The sequence below is a fragment of the Nyctibius grandis genome, chromosome 15, assembly GCF_013368605.1.
Source record: "Nyctibius grandis isolate bNycGra1 chromosome 15, bNycGra1.pri, whole genome shotgun sequence".
Classification (NCBI taxonomy): domain Eukaryota; kingdom Metazoa; phylum Chordata; class Aves; order Nyctibiiformes; family Nyctibiidae; genus Nyctibius; species Nyctibius grandis.
In genome coordinates, this window is record NC_090672.1 from 5,522,788 (window position 1) to 5,541,031 (window position 18,244).

General features: G+C 59.3%; 1 protein-coding gene, 1 long non-coding RNA gene and 1 other non-coding gene across 6 annotated transcripts; 1 reads left to right on the forward strand and 2 right to left on the reverse strand.

Moving 5' to 3' along the window:
* The first annotated feature begins 559 nt into the window (after positions 1-559).
* ST6GALNAC2 (ST6 N-acetylgalactosaminide alpha-2,6-sialyltransferase 2) lies at positions 560-13,736 on the forward strand. Of its 3 annotated transcripts, XM_068413427.1 has the most exons (10): positions 560-865; positions 6,591-6,683; positions 6,803-6,860; positions 7,512-7,686; positions 8,463-8,628; positions 8,713-8,851; positions 9,018-9,121; positions 9,284-9,367; positions 9,973-10,072; positions 10,309-13,736. In XM_068413427.1, the coding sequence occupies exons 1-10, from the start codon at positions 741-743 to the stop codon at positions 10,474-10,476; spliced, it is 1,212 nt and encodes a 403-aa protein (XP_068269528.1). In that variant the 5' UTR covers positions 560-740; the 3' UTR covers positions 10,477-13,736. The 3 variants fall into 3 exon arrangements, with proteins under 3 accessions (XP_068269528.1, XP_068269529.1, XP_068269530.1); XM_068413428.1 differs by lacking the exon at positions 6,591-6,683; XM_068413429.1 differs by lacking the exon at positions 10,309-13,736 and having other exon boundaries at positions 9,733-10,064.
* Positions 12,842-16,335, reverse strand: LOC137670529 (uncharacterized). Of its 2 annotated transcripts, none has more exons than XR_011049306.1 (6): positions 16,269-16,335; positions 15,407-15,504; positions 14,267-14,356; positions 13,490-13,557; positions 13,073-13,211; positions 12,842-12,919 (listed from the first exon to the last, which is right to left on the reverse strand). It is a non-coding gene; the product is annotated as an uncharacterized lncRNA (long non-coding RNA). The 2 variants fall into 2 exon arrangements; XR_011049307.1 differs by lacking the exon at positions 16,269-16,335 and adding an exon at positions 15,778-15,927.
* LOC137670666 (small nucleolar RNA R38) lies at positions 15,572-15,647 on the reverse strand. The gene has a single exon (XR_011049327.1). It is a non-coding gene; the product is annotated as a small nucleolar RNA R38 (small nucleolar RNA).
* Positions 16,336-18,244: the final 1,909 nt, after the last annotated feature.

The window sequence follows — 18,244 nt, forward strand, 5'->3', positions numbered from 1 at the left end:
CACCCCACCAGTGTGGGTCCCCCCCTTTTTGCACCACATTTGCTCCTGCGGTGCCAGGTTTGCCTGCGAGCGGGTCGGCGCGGGTGTGTGCCGCGGTGCTGCCATCGGGCACCCCGGGGTCGGAGTCCGGCTTCGCTTCGGAGTCTGGAGTTTCTGATAAACTTATCGTAACCAGCAGCCAGCTCCAGCCACGCTCGGCGATGTCGCGGGGTGTTGGCGTGGGCTCTGCGTGCTGCCCGTGGTGAGGCAGCCAGCGGTGAAAGCGCGTTGTTTGAGCCGAACAAGAAAGTTACAGAGAGGGGGACCCTCGGTGCTTTGGGAGCTGGAGGTGGGTGGCGTGAAAAGGCGGCAAACAAACAAACTAACAACAAAAAAAGGGCATTTCCCTGCTGGTCTGAGTCAATGTTTAATCCCCAGCTCGGAGAAAAAAGCAGCTCAAAAGTGCTTTTTTTCTCAGCAAGTCTGAACCAGTCAGCCTGGTGCCTCCTCCCTCCGGCTCACACCCTCCCTCCCACCGCTCCGGAGGAATATCCCAGCCTGCTCCAAGGTGCAGCTGGGCACCCAGGGCAGGACGGAGCCAGGCCGGAGCGGTGTCCGTGCTGGCAGAGGAGAGGGGCTGGGAAGTTTGCAGGGCCCTCGCGGGCAGCGGCGGGACGGCGGGGTGCACGGTGCGGGCAGCGCTGGTGGCAGCTCCCACGCTCCCGCTTGCCTGCGCTGCTCCGGCGGGTGAAGTGCCAAGGATGGGATCCCCGCACTGGAAACGGCTCTGCCTTTTGCTCCTGGCAGGTTTAACATCCTCCCTGCTCCTCTACGGTCACTACTACGCTACGGTGGAGTCGCCCACCAGCCAGAGGATCATAGCCAGGTAAGGGGGGACCGGGAGAGGGGGGGTGGGAGGCAGGGATGTGCAAATCCAGTATGAGGTACCATGCACTGGGATGGGGAGGGGGAACTGGGGTGCAGGTATGGGCCCCTTAGTGCGGGTTATCCCGGCTGTGGCTGTGGTTGTTGGCTGGGTTGAGAAATGTGTTTGCAGCAGGCTCTGCCCCCCACCCCGAGGGGTCCTGGGCACCCGGTCCTGCCCACGGCCGCCAGCTGAGCCCAGGGGTGCCCAGAGCAGGACTGTGCAGCCGTGGGGGGCTGCAGGGGTCCCAGCATGGGTTCAGCCCATCAGAGTGCAGAGAAACCACCGCTGGGTCCAGGGAGGGCTGAGCATGCTCAGCCCCGGCAGGATCAAACCCCCTTCAGCAGCCGGCCAGCCCCTCTGCGAGCCCCGTGTGTCCTCACTGGGCTGATTTAGGATCGGAGCGGGCTGATTGCCCCGGGAGGAGGTTTGGCCCCATGGAGCTGCCCCGATCCCCCCCACTGCAGGGGCAGGGCACAGCTCCCCGCAGCCCGCTCGGGTCCCCAGGGCTGCCCCCCCCCCAGCTCCCGAACTCCCAGGGGCTGCAGCATTTCCCAGACCCCAGCAGTTTGCATCTTCCCCTTTGCGATCGTCTGCCTTCCCTGCATCCTCCGCCCTCCCCAAGCCCCTTCCTGAGTCTCCCCAGTGCCAGGCAGATGAGGGTGCTGGGGTGCCCCAGGGCTGAGCGGGCAGGGTGTGAGGGAGCCTGCACAGCACCCTGCCTGCAGGACCAGCCGCCCTCCTCTCCTGCGAGCACCAGGTACTGTGCCAGGAGAGTGCTATGGGTGTCCCTTGCCTCCGCGCTGGGTGCTTGTGGGTGCCATCGGTGCGACAGAGCCCAGCTGCCTGGGTGCTGCCCGGGAATGGGGGATGCTGTGGGGACCAGAGCTGGTCCAGCCACTCTCCCAGCTGGGAGCTGGGGGCTCTCCTTGCCCCCTCCTGTCCTACCCAGGGCACAGATCCCCTCTCCTGCCCGGTTGTGGAGCAGTACCCCAGCAGCCTGGGCAGAGGTTGGCTGTGTCCACCCTCGACCACGCTGGGGGAGCAGCGATAGCCCGTACCGCAGGGTGCTCGGGCAGGTCGCGGCTGGGGTGTGGAGCAGCTCCCCGCAAAGAGCTTGATGTCCATGAGAGGGGAAACTGAGGCCCCCGAGGGCAGCAGGGCGTCCCCAAAGACCACCCTGGGAATGGAAACCAGCCATGCCCTGGCCCAGGGTCCGTGGCCCATCCTGGGAGCAGGGTGTGGAGGAGACCTGTGGGATGGGAGCCGGGAGTGGGTTCCCCCCACTGCAGGGCAGGTAACTCAGTCGCTGCAGAACCCTGCCCGGACCTGCCCCAGCCCTGGCTCCCCCCACCACTGAGCCGGCCCGGGCTCCTGCCCTGTGACCGGTGGGACCGAGGGTCAGCTCGTCCAGCCCCAGCGAGGACCCCAGAGTGAGGTAATGGGGAGCTGACCTGCACCCCAGACCTCTCCTGGGCTTTTCCTCTTGGCTTTAATCCAGCCACTAAAGCCAGACCCAAACCAGAGCGAGTCCTGTTCGCTCCCATTCCCTGTGTTTACCAACACGCTGTCCCGTGATCGCTGCTTGTCCAGCCCGAGCCGCACACCCGGGGGGGATCGGTGCTGCCCTGCCGAGGGACGTGGGGCTGAGTCCGGAGATGAAACCGGGACGGCCGGTGTTCCGCAGGGCTGAGGGGCCACCCCAGAGCGCACGCTGCCCGCCCTGCCCGCCGGCGGGGCAGAAGGCGAGGGTCGGGGTGCTCACGTGTCGGTGCAGGCGGCACATTTTGGTGAGGAGGTTTGTGTGAGCAGTGTCTCCGTGCAGACGTACGGCGGGATGAAGGGGGTCAGGAGGAAGCTGACCCCCCCGACTGATTCTGGCTGCTGACAGCACCAAATCACGTAAGGGCCAGATCCCCACAGCAATGCCCAGCCCCCCTCCAGTTCAGCATGGTGAGGTGAGGACCCTACGGAGATGGGTGAAATGCCCCCGTCCCCGCAGAGCTGCCCACCCTGCGGCCAGCGGGGTTCGGCTGGGCACAGCCCTGTCCTGCTCCCTGTCCTGCCATCTCTCTCAAACCCCACTGGCGAGCTGCCGTAATAAGCTTTTTTTTTTTAAAAAAAAAAGCTTGTAGCTTTATTACTCGGGCAGCCAGGACGAGCGCAGAGCTCTGCCCAGCCTCGCCGTGAGGCTCTGGCTCTGCGCCGGGGAAAGATGCTTGCTGGAGCTCGGCCCTTCGCGGTGGGATGGAGCAAACACCTTCGCTGAGCGGGTTCGTGGTGCTGGTCGGGCTCCCTCGAATGGCTCTGCGGGGCCCTGGGAGTGTTTGCTGGAGATAAGGCCGGAGTGTGTGCTCACAGTGCTCGTACACAGCGTTATCTTCCGGAAACGGGGGGTGGCCGCGGACCAGAGACGTCGTATTTGTGAATGCCACGGCGGTGAGGGAGCGTACGCAGGCTTGGCTGGCCCCGCCGCCGCGGCCGGTGCCCGGGCAGCCACGGGCCACTCCTTCCCCGGAGCCCCATTGTGCATCGGCCGGTCCCGGGGAGGGTTGTCATCTTCTGAGTCAACCAAGCATCACGAGGTGCTTCGCCACATCCTGGCGGGTGACGTCAAAGCGTTTGGCTCCCCGACGTGCCCCTGAGCCGCCGGCTGGCAGGGGGGCCCGGCCGCCCCACGCCCTCCCCAGCAGGCCTTGGGCAGCAGCCACGGCCAGGACGGCTGCTGCGGTGCCGGGGAGATGGCGCCAGCACCCACGGCTGGGATGTGAGCGCAGGGAGGTGCTGACACGGGGATGAATTTATCAGGTCCCAGCTCCCACTGAACGTCAGCAGGAGCCGACCTGCCTGCACCCACCTCCCTCCAGCCCACCTGAGCCCCCTGGCACTGCCGCAGCATCCCTGGCAGCTCAGAAAGTGGCTCAGCACCATCCTGCTGCCAGTGCCCGGGTCTTTGCCTTGTCCTGCAGGCACTGGGATGAGCCAGGGAAGGGGATGGGAAAGGTCTGTGCCAGGAAACAAGAGCGGGAGAGCTTGGAGGGCTGGGGAGGGGCTGGGTGGGCAGAGACATGCAGCTGGAGCTCGTGAGCCTGACAGGGAAGGGCTGGGGCGGCAGCAGGGCTGGGAGAGGCTGGTTGTGTGCAGCTCCTGGGCAGCACGAGCCCGGGCAGGGGGTGTGAGGGTAACGGCTTGTGGGGTTTGGTGGGGGGCTGCGCCTCTGCAGTCAGAAAAAGGGTGGGGGGGCTTTGGGTGCCAGAGGGTTTGCTGCTCTGGAAAGCTCAGTGCTTTGCAGGAGCTGGTTCTGGGTTTGGAGCAGGGAGGTTTCTTCAGTCCCCAGTCTGTTGTTCAGGTGCTGATAACGTTGATAAGCTCCTACTCACGAGGCACTTGGGCTGGGGATCTCCTGCGTCGTGAGATGGAGGAAGCAAGCAGGGCTGGGGCAGCTCGCTGGGGGTGAGCTCCCCGGGGATCCATCCCATGGCAGATCGTGGCAGCTAAGCTGGGTCAGGGCGCAGAGCTCTCCTTGTAGCTGCTGCGAGACTCCTGCATGGGCGAGCTCTGCTCTGCCTGGCCCGGATGGGCTGGAAGAGCAGCCGCTGGTGTGAGCACGAGGGCTTGTACAGCCTTCGGAGGGCCTTTGCCAGCCGGTGCCTCGCTGTGCGGAGACCCTGGCAGGGCAGCTCCGCTCCCAGCCCCAAGCCAAGGGACCAGGCAAGTTTGGTCAGGCCGGGTTTGGACACTTGCAGTGATAAGAGAGAAGGCTCTGGGGGGACCTTCTAGCAGCTTTTCAGTGCCTGAAGGGGCTACAGGAAAGTTGGAGAGGGACTTTTTACGAGGGCATGGAGTGACAGGATGAGGGGGAATGATTTTAAACTGAAAGAGGGGAGATTTAGATTAGATATCAGGAAGAAATTATTTCCTGTGAGGGTGGTGAGACCCTGGCCCAGGTTGCCCAGAGAAGCTGTGGCTGCCCCCTCCCTGGCAGTGTTCAAGGCCAGGTTGGATGGGGCTTGGAGCAACCTGGTCTGGTGGAAGGTGTCCCTGCCCATGGCAGGGGGGTTGGAACTGGATGATCTTTAGGGTCCCTTCCAACCCAAACCATTCTATGATTCTATGATAACACCAGAAAGGCCCCACAGGAAGCTGCACCTCCAGCATCTCCCTGGGAGGGCTCAGTCCCACCTTGGTGGACACTCCCAGGGCTTTGCCCTCCCTCCTCTCTGCCAGCTCGGGTGCTCCGGGGATGAACCTCAGGGACAAGCTGGTGGCTGCGAGAGGACGTGGGGGCAGCGCCATGCCCAGCCCCTCTCCCAGCTCTGGGGCCAGCCCCAGTGTCAGCACTCCTGTATGCCGCAACTTGGCTCTTTGCACGTGTTTGGAGGGCAGGACGTGGTCACAGGGCAGGGCTGAGCCGGGGACTTTGCCCCCTGGGCTGCAGAGTGTGTGTTTTGGATGGCACGGGCTCTGCAGGGCAGCAGCTCTTTCTGGGGACAGCGAGGCAAGACGCAGTGGCTCGATTTGAAAAGGTGCCCTGCTCTGCTGGTGGTGCTCAGCCCCCCACGCAGGGGGGACGCCTTCACCCTCAGCATCCCTTGCCCGGAGCTGGGACGGAGCAAGGAAGGAGCTGGGACTAAAGGCTGCGTGGCCCTGACTCCCCATCCACACCTGGGGAGATGCTCCAGCACCCAGGCAAGGCGCTGGGCTGTCCCCCTGTGTCATGCCATACCGCCGGGGTGGCACGGAGCAGGGTTTGGGTGGCAAACGGGTCTGGATCAGGGCTGTCGGTGTTGACAGGGGCTGTGGCGGGGATGGAAACCCAATGCCCGCTGCGCTGGGCAGCGTCGCGCCGGCGGGGGCCGGGGGGAGGCAGAGCTCTGCTCCCCACCTGCCTCTACCTGTCCCCGGACTCCCGAGCAGAGATCCCATAACAAGGGGGCCTTTGTCTCCTCCACAATACCCCCCTTCTGCCCGAGCACCTGCCGGCTGGGCTGGAGGCAGCGCCGGGGGGGTCTGAAGGGCCCTTCTGTGCGGGGATGAATGGGAGCCTGTTCCCCTCCGGTGGGCTCCCACCACCCTGCCCGGCCCCCAGCCCTCTGCCCCCCCCGGAGGCCAGGTCTGCTCTGCCTGGCTGCTGTGGGGCTCAGGGCACCCCGAGATGCTCAGGGAACCCTCTGCCTCCATCCCCAGCACTAATGGGGGATTGGGGCATGCCCCAGCCAGCCCCATGGCAAAGGGGGTCCCGTACACCCTGAGAGCCTCCAGATCCCAGTTGCCAATTGCTTCTCCAGTGTAGCAACTAAATGTGTCCTGCTGGCATGTCTGGCTCATCCCAGCCCTGTTCCCCTCCTCCTGCTTGGGCTTGGGAGGGGTGGGATAGTGGGGAGAGCCAGGGAGGTCTCGGTGGGGTCCCCCCAAAGCTGCAGGCTGGGCTGGGTGTGGTTTTTGGTACGTGGGGACCTGGAGGTGGAACCCACCAGGAGACGGCAGCTGCTTTCTGCATAAAACCAGTATTCTGCAAACCCGCGCTCCGTGCGGAAACATGCACAGACGGGGTTGGGTGGGCGCAGGCAGCGGTCAGGGGGAGCTGAGCGGAGGTGACACGGCCCTGTCCTGTGGTGCTCACGGGTGGGGGGGTGCTGGGGTGCGGTGACTCCCTGGCTGAGTCCCCTCTGGCTTCTTCTCCCAGCCTGCTGCAGCCGGAGCCGCTGGTCCTGGCTCCGCCGGGGCCGTCGCACCAAGCCGGCAGCCGCAGATGGACCCTTGGAGGCAGCTTGGAGAGGTAAGGGGGAAGGTGTGCACGGTGGTCCTGGCACGAGCTGGGACCCCCGACCCGCTGCAGGGCTCCCTGGTGCCTGAGGGATGGGTCTTTAACTCTGCTTTGTGTTTTCTTCTTTCTAGTGGGAAGTCCTTCAAGCCTTCTGCCGAGCTGGAGGAGCTCAAGCCCAGCAGAAAGCAGGTGATCATTAGCATGGTGTGGTTGGTGTCCCCGGTGCCCCTCCTTGATGGATTTTGTCGGTTCTGTGTGGGGAAGCTGAGGAGGAGCAGCAGCATCTGGAAGGGGTTGTGTGTGTGTGTGGAGGAGCAACCTCCTCCATCCATGGATGTGGGTCTCCCTGGGCCTCCCTGGTGCAGTTTCAGCACCTCCCTGAGCAATTCCCCACAGTGGAGGTTGGAGCCACTGTCACCTGCTCCCTTCAACCCCGTGACGCCTGGGCCACCAGCCTGGGCTGGCAACTCGTGAGGAAGGACCCAGGCTCTGGGAGGGACCGGTCCTGTGCACTGGGGCTGTTCTCCTGCAGCGAGGGCTTTTAGTGAGGTGCCCACACTAGAAGATGCTGAGACTTTGACAGGGCTCGTGCTGTCATGTGACTCTGTAAGCCCTGACCCTCCCAGCCCCGGTGAGCTGGGTACCGAAGGGTGTTTTGCAGCTGGGGAAACCGAGGCACAAGGCAGTGCCCTGCCTGGGTGACCCAGCAGTATGTGTGATGGACAATGAGCATTTCTGTCCCTGGGTTTGTCCTCTCCTTGGTGCCTGCTGAGGAGTGGAGGTGTTGGATGGAAGGTAGACCCAGGCTGGAGACTGAACCGAGATCTTCCTCCCCCCCAGCCCAGCATGTGCCCCCACTCAGTGATGGCCAGAGCAAAGGCAGACCCCAAGTTTGGGGAGATCTTCCGCTTCGACACCCCCGTGCTGATGTGGGACCAGCACTTCACCCCGGAGACCTGGGACAGGCTGAAGACACGACACGTCCCCTATGGCTGGCAAGGCTTGTCTCACGCAGGTACGGACCCAAGCGGCATGGGGGTGGCAGAAGATGGGGCAAGGGGGGCGATAGGAGGGTCCGGGGCAGCTCGAGGGGCCCGGGGACCCCAGCAGAAGGGACTGAAGACATGGGGCAGGCAAAGAAGCCCTGCAGGGGAGCCAGGGACCTTGATCTCTCCCCACATCTCCTCGCGGGGTGCGGGGCGGAGGGGACGGCTTTGCAAACACCGCTCCTTGTGTCTTGTGACATTTTCCCTGAATAAAAGCTCCAGTGTGTGCGCGATTATTAACTGGGGCCGGAGGAGCTCGGACAAGCCGCTCCATTGTTGTGGATGGAGATTGTTTCCCTTCCTACCCCAAACCCACTCTCTGTTCTCCCCGGCAGCCGCTGGCTTCAATCCCTGGGCTGGGAAGTGCTGGGGATGGCGGGGGGGAGTGAACTGGTTGCAAGGAGACATTGTCAGGAGGGGACATGGCCAGCATGGGCAGCAGCAGCCGCAGGGCAGGGGCTGGAGATGTCCGGATGCATCCCCGTGCCTCACACGGCCTCAGGCAGCCCCTGTTCGGAGCAGTGAGGGGGCCGATGCTGGACCTGGGAGAGGGGGATCTGGCTGGTGTCCCCTGTCCCACTTGTAGACCCCTCTCCTGCATGAGGGTGGCGTGAGCTTTCTTGTGTGCTGCTCCTGGGTGTGATCTTGCACAAGCTTGTCCGTGCGTGCCGTTGCACGCTGAAGTGCTCACATGGGCTGACACGCGCCCTTCCCCACTGACCGGCCGTGTCCTGCTCTGTTCCAGTGGTGGGCAGCACCCTCCGGCTCCTCAACACCTCCGCCAACAGGCGCCTCTTCGACAGGGACACCTTTCCCGGGGGCTGCGTCCGCTGCGCCGTGGTGGGCAATGGTGGCATCCTGAATGGCTCACGGCAGGGCAAGGCGATCGACGCTCACGACCTGGTCTTCAGGTGGGGACGGGTCCCGGGCAGGATGGGGCCCTGGGTGATGGGGAGTGGCTGGCCCTGGACACACGTCCTGCCCTTCTTCTGCAGGCTCAATGGTGCCGTGATCAAAGGCTTTGAGGAGGACGTCGGGACCAAGATCTCCTTCTACGGCTTCACGGTGAACACCATGAAGAACTCCCTCATTGCCTACGAGGAGTACGGCTTCACCCAGATACCCCAGGCCAAGGTGAGAACCCAAGGGCTTGTCGGGGAAGGTGACCCCCAATTGTCCCCTGAGGCTGGGCTTGCCCCCCAAACCTTCTCCCCATCTCAGGAGCCCTCAGCCCTTGCCCTGCTGGCGTGGGCCGTGCCCCAAAGCCCCCCCAGGCACCACGTCCGTGTCCCCACTGCAGGACCTGAGGTACATCTTCGTCCCCTCGGATGTCCGTGACTACGTCATGCTCAAGTCGTCCATCCAGGGCAGCCGAGTCCCCGAGGGCTCGGACAAGGGGGACAAGTGAGTAGCCCCCCCAAAGATCCCTCCAGCACTTTCGGTGGTGCACCGGAGGGAGCATGACTTGCCTACCGTCACCCCGCGTCCGTCCCTGGTGGGATGAACCCCAAGTAGCTGCAGGACTCCCGTGACACGAATTCTGCCCTTCTCCTTGCCCCGCTGCAGGCCACAGAAGTACTTTGGACCGGAGGCGTCTGCGGAGAAGTTCAAGCTGCTGCATCCTGATTTCCTGCAGTACCTGACAGCGAGGTGAGGACGATGAGGACCGCGGCTGCTGCCCAGCTCTGCTCCGGGCTGGGCTCAGACCGCCTGCCTCCCGCCACTGCTCTCTCCAGTACAGACCAGTGGCTGCCCAGTATCAAAGTGTAGTCCCAGTCCTCCCCAGGCACTGGAACCACTTCTGTCCTACTCTCTGCAGAAAAAGCAGAGAGATTTGTCCCCTGCCATTCCCGTTCACCGCAGCGCAGCTCACGTCCCCTCCTGGCAGGGAGCCTCCCCCAGCCTCACCGTGCTCACCTCGCCTCCCGTTTCCCAAATAAATTAAATTTTGACCTAGTCTAACAGGAGCAGAGGTGGGGCCCAAAGGGATTGTCTTCTCCTGCCTTTCATGAAAGCAGGCGCCTGGGTTGGAGTGGTTTCAAACAGCACGGAGGTGCCTTTTAGCAGCCCGCAGTGAAGGAGCTGAACCTCAGTAGCAGCCAGCAGAGAATCCACACGAGCACCGTGTTGCCCTCGGTGCTCCTGCCTTACCGGGCACCGGCACCACCGAGCGCATGGTGGGGGCTGGATGGGTGCTGGGGGCCGCGGTGCCGTGCCGGCGGTGAGCCCCCCTGACCCACCACGTCCGCCGGCAGGTTCCTGCGCTCGGAGCTCCTGCACACGCAGTACGGCTCGCTCTACATGCCCAGCACCGGCGCCCTCATGCTCCTCACCGCGCTCCACGCCTGCGACCAGGTAAGAGGCCACGGGGCCACCTTCCCCCTGAGCACCAAGGGACCCCCTCTTTGGCTGCTGGGGGCTTGTGAGTAGCTGCTGTAAGGCTTCTGGTGGGGACCAGCATGTCCTGGTGGCTGTTCTACATGTGCCACCCCCTGTCCCCAGAGGGGGGGTGGTGGTGGTGGTGCATGGAGCACCTTAGGCTGAGCCCTAACCTCATTCTTCATCCATCTGTGCCACCTCCCTCCCCGCAGGTCAGTGCCTACGGGTTCATCACCGCCAACTATGAGCAGTTTTCAGACCACTACTACGAGCTGGAGAAGAAACCGCTGGTGTTTTATGCCAACCACGACATGATGCTGGAGGCGGCGCTGTGGAGGAGCCTGCACCGAGCAGGGATCATGACCCTCTACCAGCGGTGAGGCTGGGCAGTGGCCCACGGGGGCAAGTCCAGGGTTTCCTGTGGCTCTTCTCCTCTTTCCCAAAGGCCACCTTCTCCCTCCCAAGGCCTCTTCCCAGCTGGCTGGCCAGCCCAAGGAGCAGACCCTCCGCACCGCAGCCGGCGGTGGTGGTGGTAAGGGGCAAGCTGAAGCTGATAGAGGGAAATGCTGCATTTCCTCGGGGGTCTCCAGCAACTTGTTTCATGGTTCAACGTGATTGAACACGGCCTTTGGGGCACCAAGAAGCACCACAGCAGGTGGCTGCGACCTCCCAGCCCCATGAACACGTCTGGGAAGCAGAGGAGGGGCAGGGTGATGCTGGAAGAGGATGGTGGAGGCATGTACGTGTGGCAGCCTCTGGCTGGAAGACGCCCTTGACCTTGCTGTCACACCTCAGCTCAAATGCTCGTCACTGTGGTGGGACCATAATAGGCATGATGAATCCTTGGACTGGAGGGACTGGAGACTAGATCACCCAGCTACCAGGAGGGTGGTGTGTTTGGAAACGCCTCCCTCCCAGGCTGCAGAAAGCCTGAACCCCAGCCAGCTCTGGGCTGACATGTGCCACTTTCCAGAAGGATCTGTTTGCCTCCATGATGAGTGGGCAAGCTGGCGGCTTGGCTGCCCTCTCCTGTGACAGGCGCAGTGTGCCTTGTCATTTTCCCCTTCTCTAGGTCATGGTGTTTTCAGACAAGGAAGGGTCTTAAAAGCCATCAGCTAAGAGCAGGGTAACTGGAGCTCAGCTGGGACGTCAGAAACACGCTGGCCTTTGAGCGGCCTGGAGATGGGAGCTGCCCTACAGCCCGCATGCGTGTGGTAGTGGGTTTGTTGGGTTTGTCTTGCACAGGGACCATGTGGTGCCCTCTCAGTGCTCGGAGAAGTCCCATGCCAGGTGGGTTAGGGAACCTGCTAGCTCCTTGGGTCAGTCTAAGTGATTATCACTCTTTTCATTTTTTTTTTCTGCTCAAAAAAAAACCCTGAGGGAGGTGAAGGTCTTGAACCCTTCAGGGATGGTGTGTAAGTCAGCACCACTAAGGTAGACCTACTGGGAAGGCTGCTACAGCTGGTGCTGGCCAGAGGGTTGGTAGGGCAGAGCAGTGGGAGCGGTGCAATCTGAGACACTTTCCCACTTTGTGTAATTACATAAATGTTGAATGATTGTTTTCTTTTACGCCCATTTCTGTTGTTTTGGCGAATGGGGTGGGGGGGTGAGACCCTCTACCTCCCGCAGCAGAGGAGCTGTAGCATGCACTAGAGCGAGCCTCCAACCGGGACCAGCCCCCGAGGCAGGGGTGGGAGCGGGGTTACGCCGTGGGGAGCTGGGCTGGCAGGGAGGCGCGGTGCCCGGCCGTGCCCATCTGCGGGAGCAGCTCGGAGCGCAGCCCTGTTCCCCGTGGGATGCTATGTGCTGTAGTCAGCTGGGGAGGAGGTGGCAAGAGATAGCCTGGCCGTGAGCCAGGGAACCTCCAAACCCACCCCAAGCTCACAGCAGGCTGCTTTCAGCCAGTTCAGATGAACATTACTGAAGATTAGTCTATAAGCCTGTTTCAGATGTTATCTCTAGCTTGGAGCCCATCTTGTGTTCCCAGGTCTCAAATTAACCTTTGTTTGCATCAGAATGGTACCAAGGCAGCCTGTTAGGCCTGTTTTTTTATTCACAAGCCCTCAGCAAAACCTCTTTCATGACAAGAACGAGCCTGATCCTTGCATCACCTGACCAAGACAGCACCAAAACCTCCTCAAACCAGCTCTGGCCAAGCCTCAGCACAGCCCATGGAGGTGACTTTAAACGTGGTGATTAGCAGCACCTTGACGCACAGGGCAAAAAGAAACAGGTTTTAAAGACAGTGCAGCACCCTGCCAGGAACCCCATCCAGCTCCTGGGCAGAGCTGTTTGTGCAGGTCGGGAACTACTACGCACACCCTCCTTTCCCATTTCAGACAGGGAGGTTTTGGAGCCAGGGGTGTAGCCCTGGAGTTAACCACCACGTTAAGGGTTTGCAGACAGGGAACCTGATGGCTCTACTGCCGCCCCTCACTTCTCCCTTACCTTTGAGCTTCCAAGCAGACCCTGAGAACCATTTCTGTCACCAGTCCTAGCTTAGCCAGAAGTAGTTTTGTCACACTGTTACCATACATTGCATTTCTTCAGCTTTCAGCATCTGCACACACAGAAGGCTTTGGGTATTGAGGAGGAGCAGGTTTTGCTATGAAGGGTAAACTCGCAACTGCATTTCAGAAAGCTTTAACCCCAAATCCTTTCTACCTGCTCAAAACCATTTCTGTTCAAGTAGATCACCTTTAGAAAAAAAAACAAACAAACAAAAACCAACTTCAACTCCCAAGATTTTCCATAACTTATTTAATTCTGGAACCAAACACAGCAGGGAACCACATTTTCCTCCAGCCAGCTGTAGATCAGGCCCTAGACAGTGTGAGAGCAAAGCAGCTGTCAGCTGAGAAGTTCCTGATGTGCACTATTCAATCAAGGGTACAGGTCTCAGGAGACAAAAACTTGCTCCCCCCTAAGCCAATGGTGCCAGTACCCAAATCCTCCTTGGCTTTACTGGGAACTTACCACTGATGTGGTTGTACAACCCCTGAGCAGCGAGGAGGAGCCTGCAGTTACACACAGGTGGCCATTCCGCACCGCTCTGAACGACCTCTCAGCAGCCATTTGCGAGACCTGCTCCAGAACAATCTTCCTTCTGCTGCTTCTAGAGTTCGGAGACACCCCAAAGCAATGCTGGAACAGCTTTCCTAACAAGCTGGTTCTGACACAGTTCCTGCCCCTATTCTCAAAGCACTGAGCAGCTTTTACTTTTCCTATTGATCACCAGGCTGCCTCTTCACTTTTCCCCCTTACTTCCCTGGAAGCCAAAAGCCCCACGTGCTCTTCCCAGTGACTGCTCCTACTGGAACACAGCTGTATTGACAGAGCAACCAATGTGACTGCTGCTTTGCAGTGCCATTCCCTCCCCTTTCGCATACCGACCTTGATTTCTCAAGGAAGTCCGCTGTCGAGTTTGCCAGTTCAGCCTGTCAGGGAATGTTATTGATCTTCTGCAAACAAACACAAATTCTGTTAAATAAAGCGTGAAATTATTTAGCGGAACGCAGCTGTCAGCTCCCTAGAGACAAAGTGCTGTTACAGCGTGTGTGTTCAGTGACTGTACATCAGGTGAGATAAAGAGGCATTTCTTATCTGCCCTTCAACCTGCCGCTGTGCCTCACTGTTTGGATAAGCAACTTAAAAGCTCTTCACAGATCTAAACTGTGCTATGACAACAGCAGGCAGCACTTATAGTCCCTGGACCGAGCCTGGCCGTACCTAGGCTACGGAGAGCTGGCTGTGCGTGTGGGACAGAGCTTGTGCTGCAGTCACACGTCGCAGGGGCAGGAGGAAGGGGACAGACGCTGCTTTTGCGCTACTGGTGCCACTCGTGTCATCTGAGTCTTTGCAAGGGTAGGAGACCCGCTGAGGGGACATACATAAGCCTCAGGGGACAGTTGTTTCTCCCTCACAGCTGAGCTGTCAGGGATAACAGCACATCACAGGCTCAGTTTCTCTCCTGCCCTTGGCTATAGAAACTCCTCAAGTTTTACAAAATTACAGACAGCAAAGACACGTCGATGCTGACACCAGTTTTCTTCCTGATGACTAGTATTTTTCCTGGTAAGCATTCAAAGACCAGGCACTCTGCTCAGCAGGTGAGTCATGCTGCCTACAGATCTGACATACAATTAATGCAATACTGAAGCATTCTCTTACCAGCTTAAAGCCCAGCTTAGCAGCTGCCCTCTTGCCAAAGCTGTGTTTGGGAGAAGACACAACCCCAGGATTCTGCAGGATGATTTCTTCCTAAATACAAGTTGCATTGAACACTGTTAGCAACAATATCTGGAATAAAGTTTGTCCTCCACTCATTTCTTCTCCACCTCTTTGACAAAAAACAGCACTAGGTCACAGAGCAAGAATTAAAGAGAAGTTTTCCATTCACAGTCGGCAATTTTTGTCGTACAAATTTAGCACAGCAGAAACCTTCCCTCAGAGACAAAGGCACATGTTTGCCAGTGAGTTGTCTCACTTGCAGAGAAGAAACTTTGGGAGGTGGATGCTATTTAAATCCTTGCTTAGAAAAAAAAAAACCACTGGCTCTGAGACTTTGGTGGTTTAGACCCTTTTTAGCTGTTTCAAGCAAACATCCTACTTATCATCATACAGAAACATCTTAAACCAACTCCCTCCTTGCACACAAGAATAATCTGCTCACCCAGGATGTAAACTGTCTGTGGGTTTATCTTGAGAACATTCAAGCAGACCTAAGACAGACACATCCCTTCTGGGGAAGGATTCTTCAGGGTGTGACCTTTCTCGGATGACCCTTTGGTGTACCTGAACCTCACCTCCCTGTCCCCAGCAACCTGATGCAAGTTTGAAACTGTCCCAGTGCACCTCCAGGTAAGCACACAGACCAATTATTCTTTCACCAGGTCTATTTCCGTGACAAATACAGTTATGAGATGAGCTGTGTCAAGTGTCTCCATAATGGGCTGTCATCCAATCCCTCCTACTTCTAATCCCTTCTACTCTTGCTCATCTTTGACCACGCTGACAAGCAGCTGCTCTACTGGTCACCAACATCAGTAAAATTCCCATTCATCCTGTGCTGCCTTTCAACTTGTGCTCCATGGCAGCAAAGGGCTGCACACTCAGGTGGCAGCTGCAACAAAGCTGTGGCCTTGATTGGCTTAATTACATTAATCAAGCCATTGGGCTTTTATATCTCCACCTAGTAGCCCCAGGGACAGAGAAGGATATCATCTGACACAGCAGAATGAATCTTGCTTCCACAGCCCAGCAAGAGGAGGAAAACTATACTATGAGAAGACAGATGCTGATGTTTCTCACCATCATGCAGCTGGTGCAGGTTTACTGTCAGTCCAGTGAAGGAATCAGCTTCCCAGGCAGGTGAGTGTTCTTACCCTTGCGTGACACCATGCCATGCTCTGAAACAGAGAATGGGGACAGTTAGTTCATGTAACAAACCATTCTTTTACCTTTGTGTCTTTAATGCTGAGCCTCAGAGTCATGCTTCCACAGAGGAAAGATTCATTTCAGACAGGGATAACTTTTATCATCACTAGCTCAGCTTCCAGAGCAGCCAAACCTGCACCATGCAGGGCCACCCCAAAACCTCAAGCCTGTTCTTGATGTTGTAGTCAGCGTGCTCCCCACCCGGGCAGCAATGGCACCTGGGGGGTACGGCTCGCTCCACTGACCTCTCTCTGCGTGGGTGCTCGGTCAAGTGTGATGGATAGCGCCGGCTCAGCCCGCTGAACCTCACCGCTTGCTGGGTGCGCAGACAAGCCCCGGTCCTGCACTGATGGCAGCGCTCAGGCTGGGCTATACCAGCTGCTGGATTAAATACCCTCCCCCAGGCGCTGCCAGGGAAGAATCAGCACCAGCGTGGTCAAAATCTGCGAGCCGGGCATCACCCGGGCCAGGCCGCGCCGCCAGGAGTTTTATTCCCGATTTCGGTGACAGGAGCATCCCCCGCACGGAGTGGGCCCGGCCTCGCCTCCCTGCACCCACCATGGCGGGGGGGGGGGGCACCATCGCGTCCCCACAGGCAGACATCGAGGCCTCGCCGCACCCCTACAGGCAGCCGCGACGGCGGGCAAAAGTGCCCCGCTCCCCCTCCCGCTGTCCCCGCGCCCCTGGGGGCCGCCGTGCCCGCGGATGGCTGCCGATGGCGCCGCGCCCTACTCACCGGCCCCGCCGCCATGTCGTCCTGCCGCGGAGACGGAAGCGGGCGGGCTGCGCGCGCCCCGCCGCCCGCCAATCTCGCGAGAGGCGCGGGGGCTCACGGGAAGGGCAGTCCCGTCCCGCAGCGGCTACCATGGCGGCCCGGCCCCGCCGCCCCCCGGGCACCGCCCGAGGCACCGGCCCGCCGCCTCCATGGCCGGCCCGGCGCTGCCCTCCCGCCCCCCGTACGGCTGGGGGCACCGCCCGAGGCACCGGCCCCTCGGGGCTGGGCCTGGGGTGTGACAGTGTCAGAGCTGCTCTGACAGGAGCCGTGAGCAGGGCCGGTTCCCTCACCCCATCCTGTGTCTGCGGGGCGGAGATGCCGAACGAGAGGCAGACACAGAAATAAGGGTGTGTGATTTAGCACGAGGGGGAGGCCTCACTCTTCCAGGGGCCATTTCTGCGGCTGTCACCTCGCCTCAGGGCTCCGCAGCCGATGCAGGGAAGCCGTGGAGGTGGATGGGGTCAGCCTCAGCGACACCAACACACGAGCCCAGAGCTGGGCCTGGGCTCCACGTGTGGAGCTTTTGCACATCATGCAGCTCCTTAATTGCATTTATTCATTCTGCATGTGCCCTGTTTACTAGGGAGACACGCATGATTGTACTTAGCACACTAAATGCTTCAAAAGGCTGAACAAGCATTAGCTCATGTAGGAAGAGGCACACTTCAAAAAGACTAATTAGCTGGAGATTGGGGATTAGTCAGGGATTAGTTAGTAAATGTATGTGCCGTGCTTTGAATATGTGATGCTTCCAGTATGGACTATGATTGTCCCTCACTGTTAAAAACTGCCATGAAATCTATAGGATCCTGTTTAGCTTATGAACAATAACAAAGTATAAATGGAACCAAAGGGAGGAAAAATAGGAATAGCTAATATCCACTTTCTTGCCCCAAATCTTTAACCACCTTGTAGTGAAAAGCTCCAGTGACTGGAAATGGAAAGCAGACAAACCTGAGCCTGAAAGCAGGGAAGTCTGAGTACAGATGAGGGCCCTGTATTTGATCAGTGTCACTCCTAAAATCTCAGAAAAGTGAGGGATTCACAGGCCCTTGGGGCGTTTGAATCAAAGATGTGCTCGTGGAAAGTTGCCCGGTTCTCCACAGCAAGAGCAAGAGTAAGGTCCTATGTTGGAGTTGTAGGGCATGGCCGACTCATCTGCTGTCTGACCTGGCCGCCTGCACTGCCGAGTCTCTGAAAACAACACCTCGTGTTATCCTAGAGAGGGAGTCCCGTGAGCTGGAGGGAAGCGCTGCCAAGGAGCTCGGTGTCTCTCTGCTCCTGGATTCCCTCCGACAGCAGGGAGATGGCTCTGTGCTGCTGCCCGCTCCGGGAGGCCCCTCTCCGGGCAAGGCAGTCAAGTTCCCAGGGAAAGGCAGCGTGACTTCATGTTTATTTTTAGTGCCTGGATCCTCCTGGCCTTGTTCCTATTTCAGAACGGCCCATGATCTTTCTTAAGTCTCTCTTAAAAAGTCAACAGATCACAAGAGGTGTATTTTTTTTTCCAGTGGTGCAAGAAGGCTGTAAAGAGATGTCAAAAATAAGCAGCTTCCACCATAAGTGGCTGACTACAAGGTCTTCCCCAGCCCTCTGTGCCCTCAGCGAGCTGCAGAAAGCCTAGCAGGCAGCCCTGGCAGGTTGGGCAGCAGCCTGCAGCGTGTCCCATGCTCTGGCATGAGGACATGAGAGAGCTTCGGCACCTTCCTGCCCCGCAGGAGCCTGTTGCAGGGGTTTTTGGCCTGGTGGGAAGGCGGATGACGATACAGAATGGCAGTAATTAACGCAGCCTTTGTTGCAGTGGCCTTTGCTCTGTGAAGAAGTGGCTGGCAGTCTGCCTGACTACTTTTAGCTTTCCGAATAAGAAAATACATAAACCCCCTCAACTAGAATTAGCCCTTTAAGTCCCCAAGGGACGTAAGTTTTTTTTAAAATAAAAC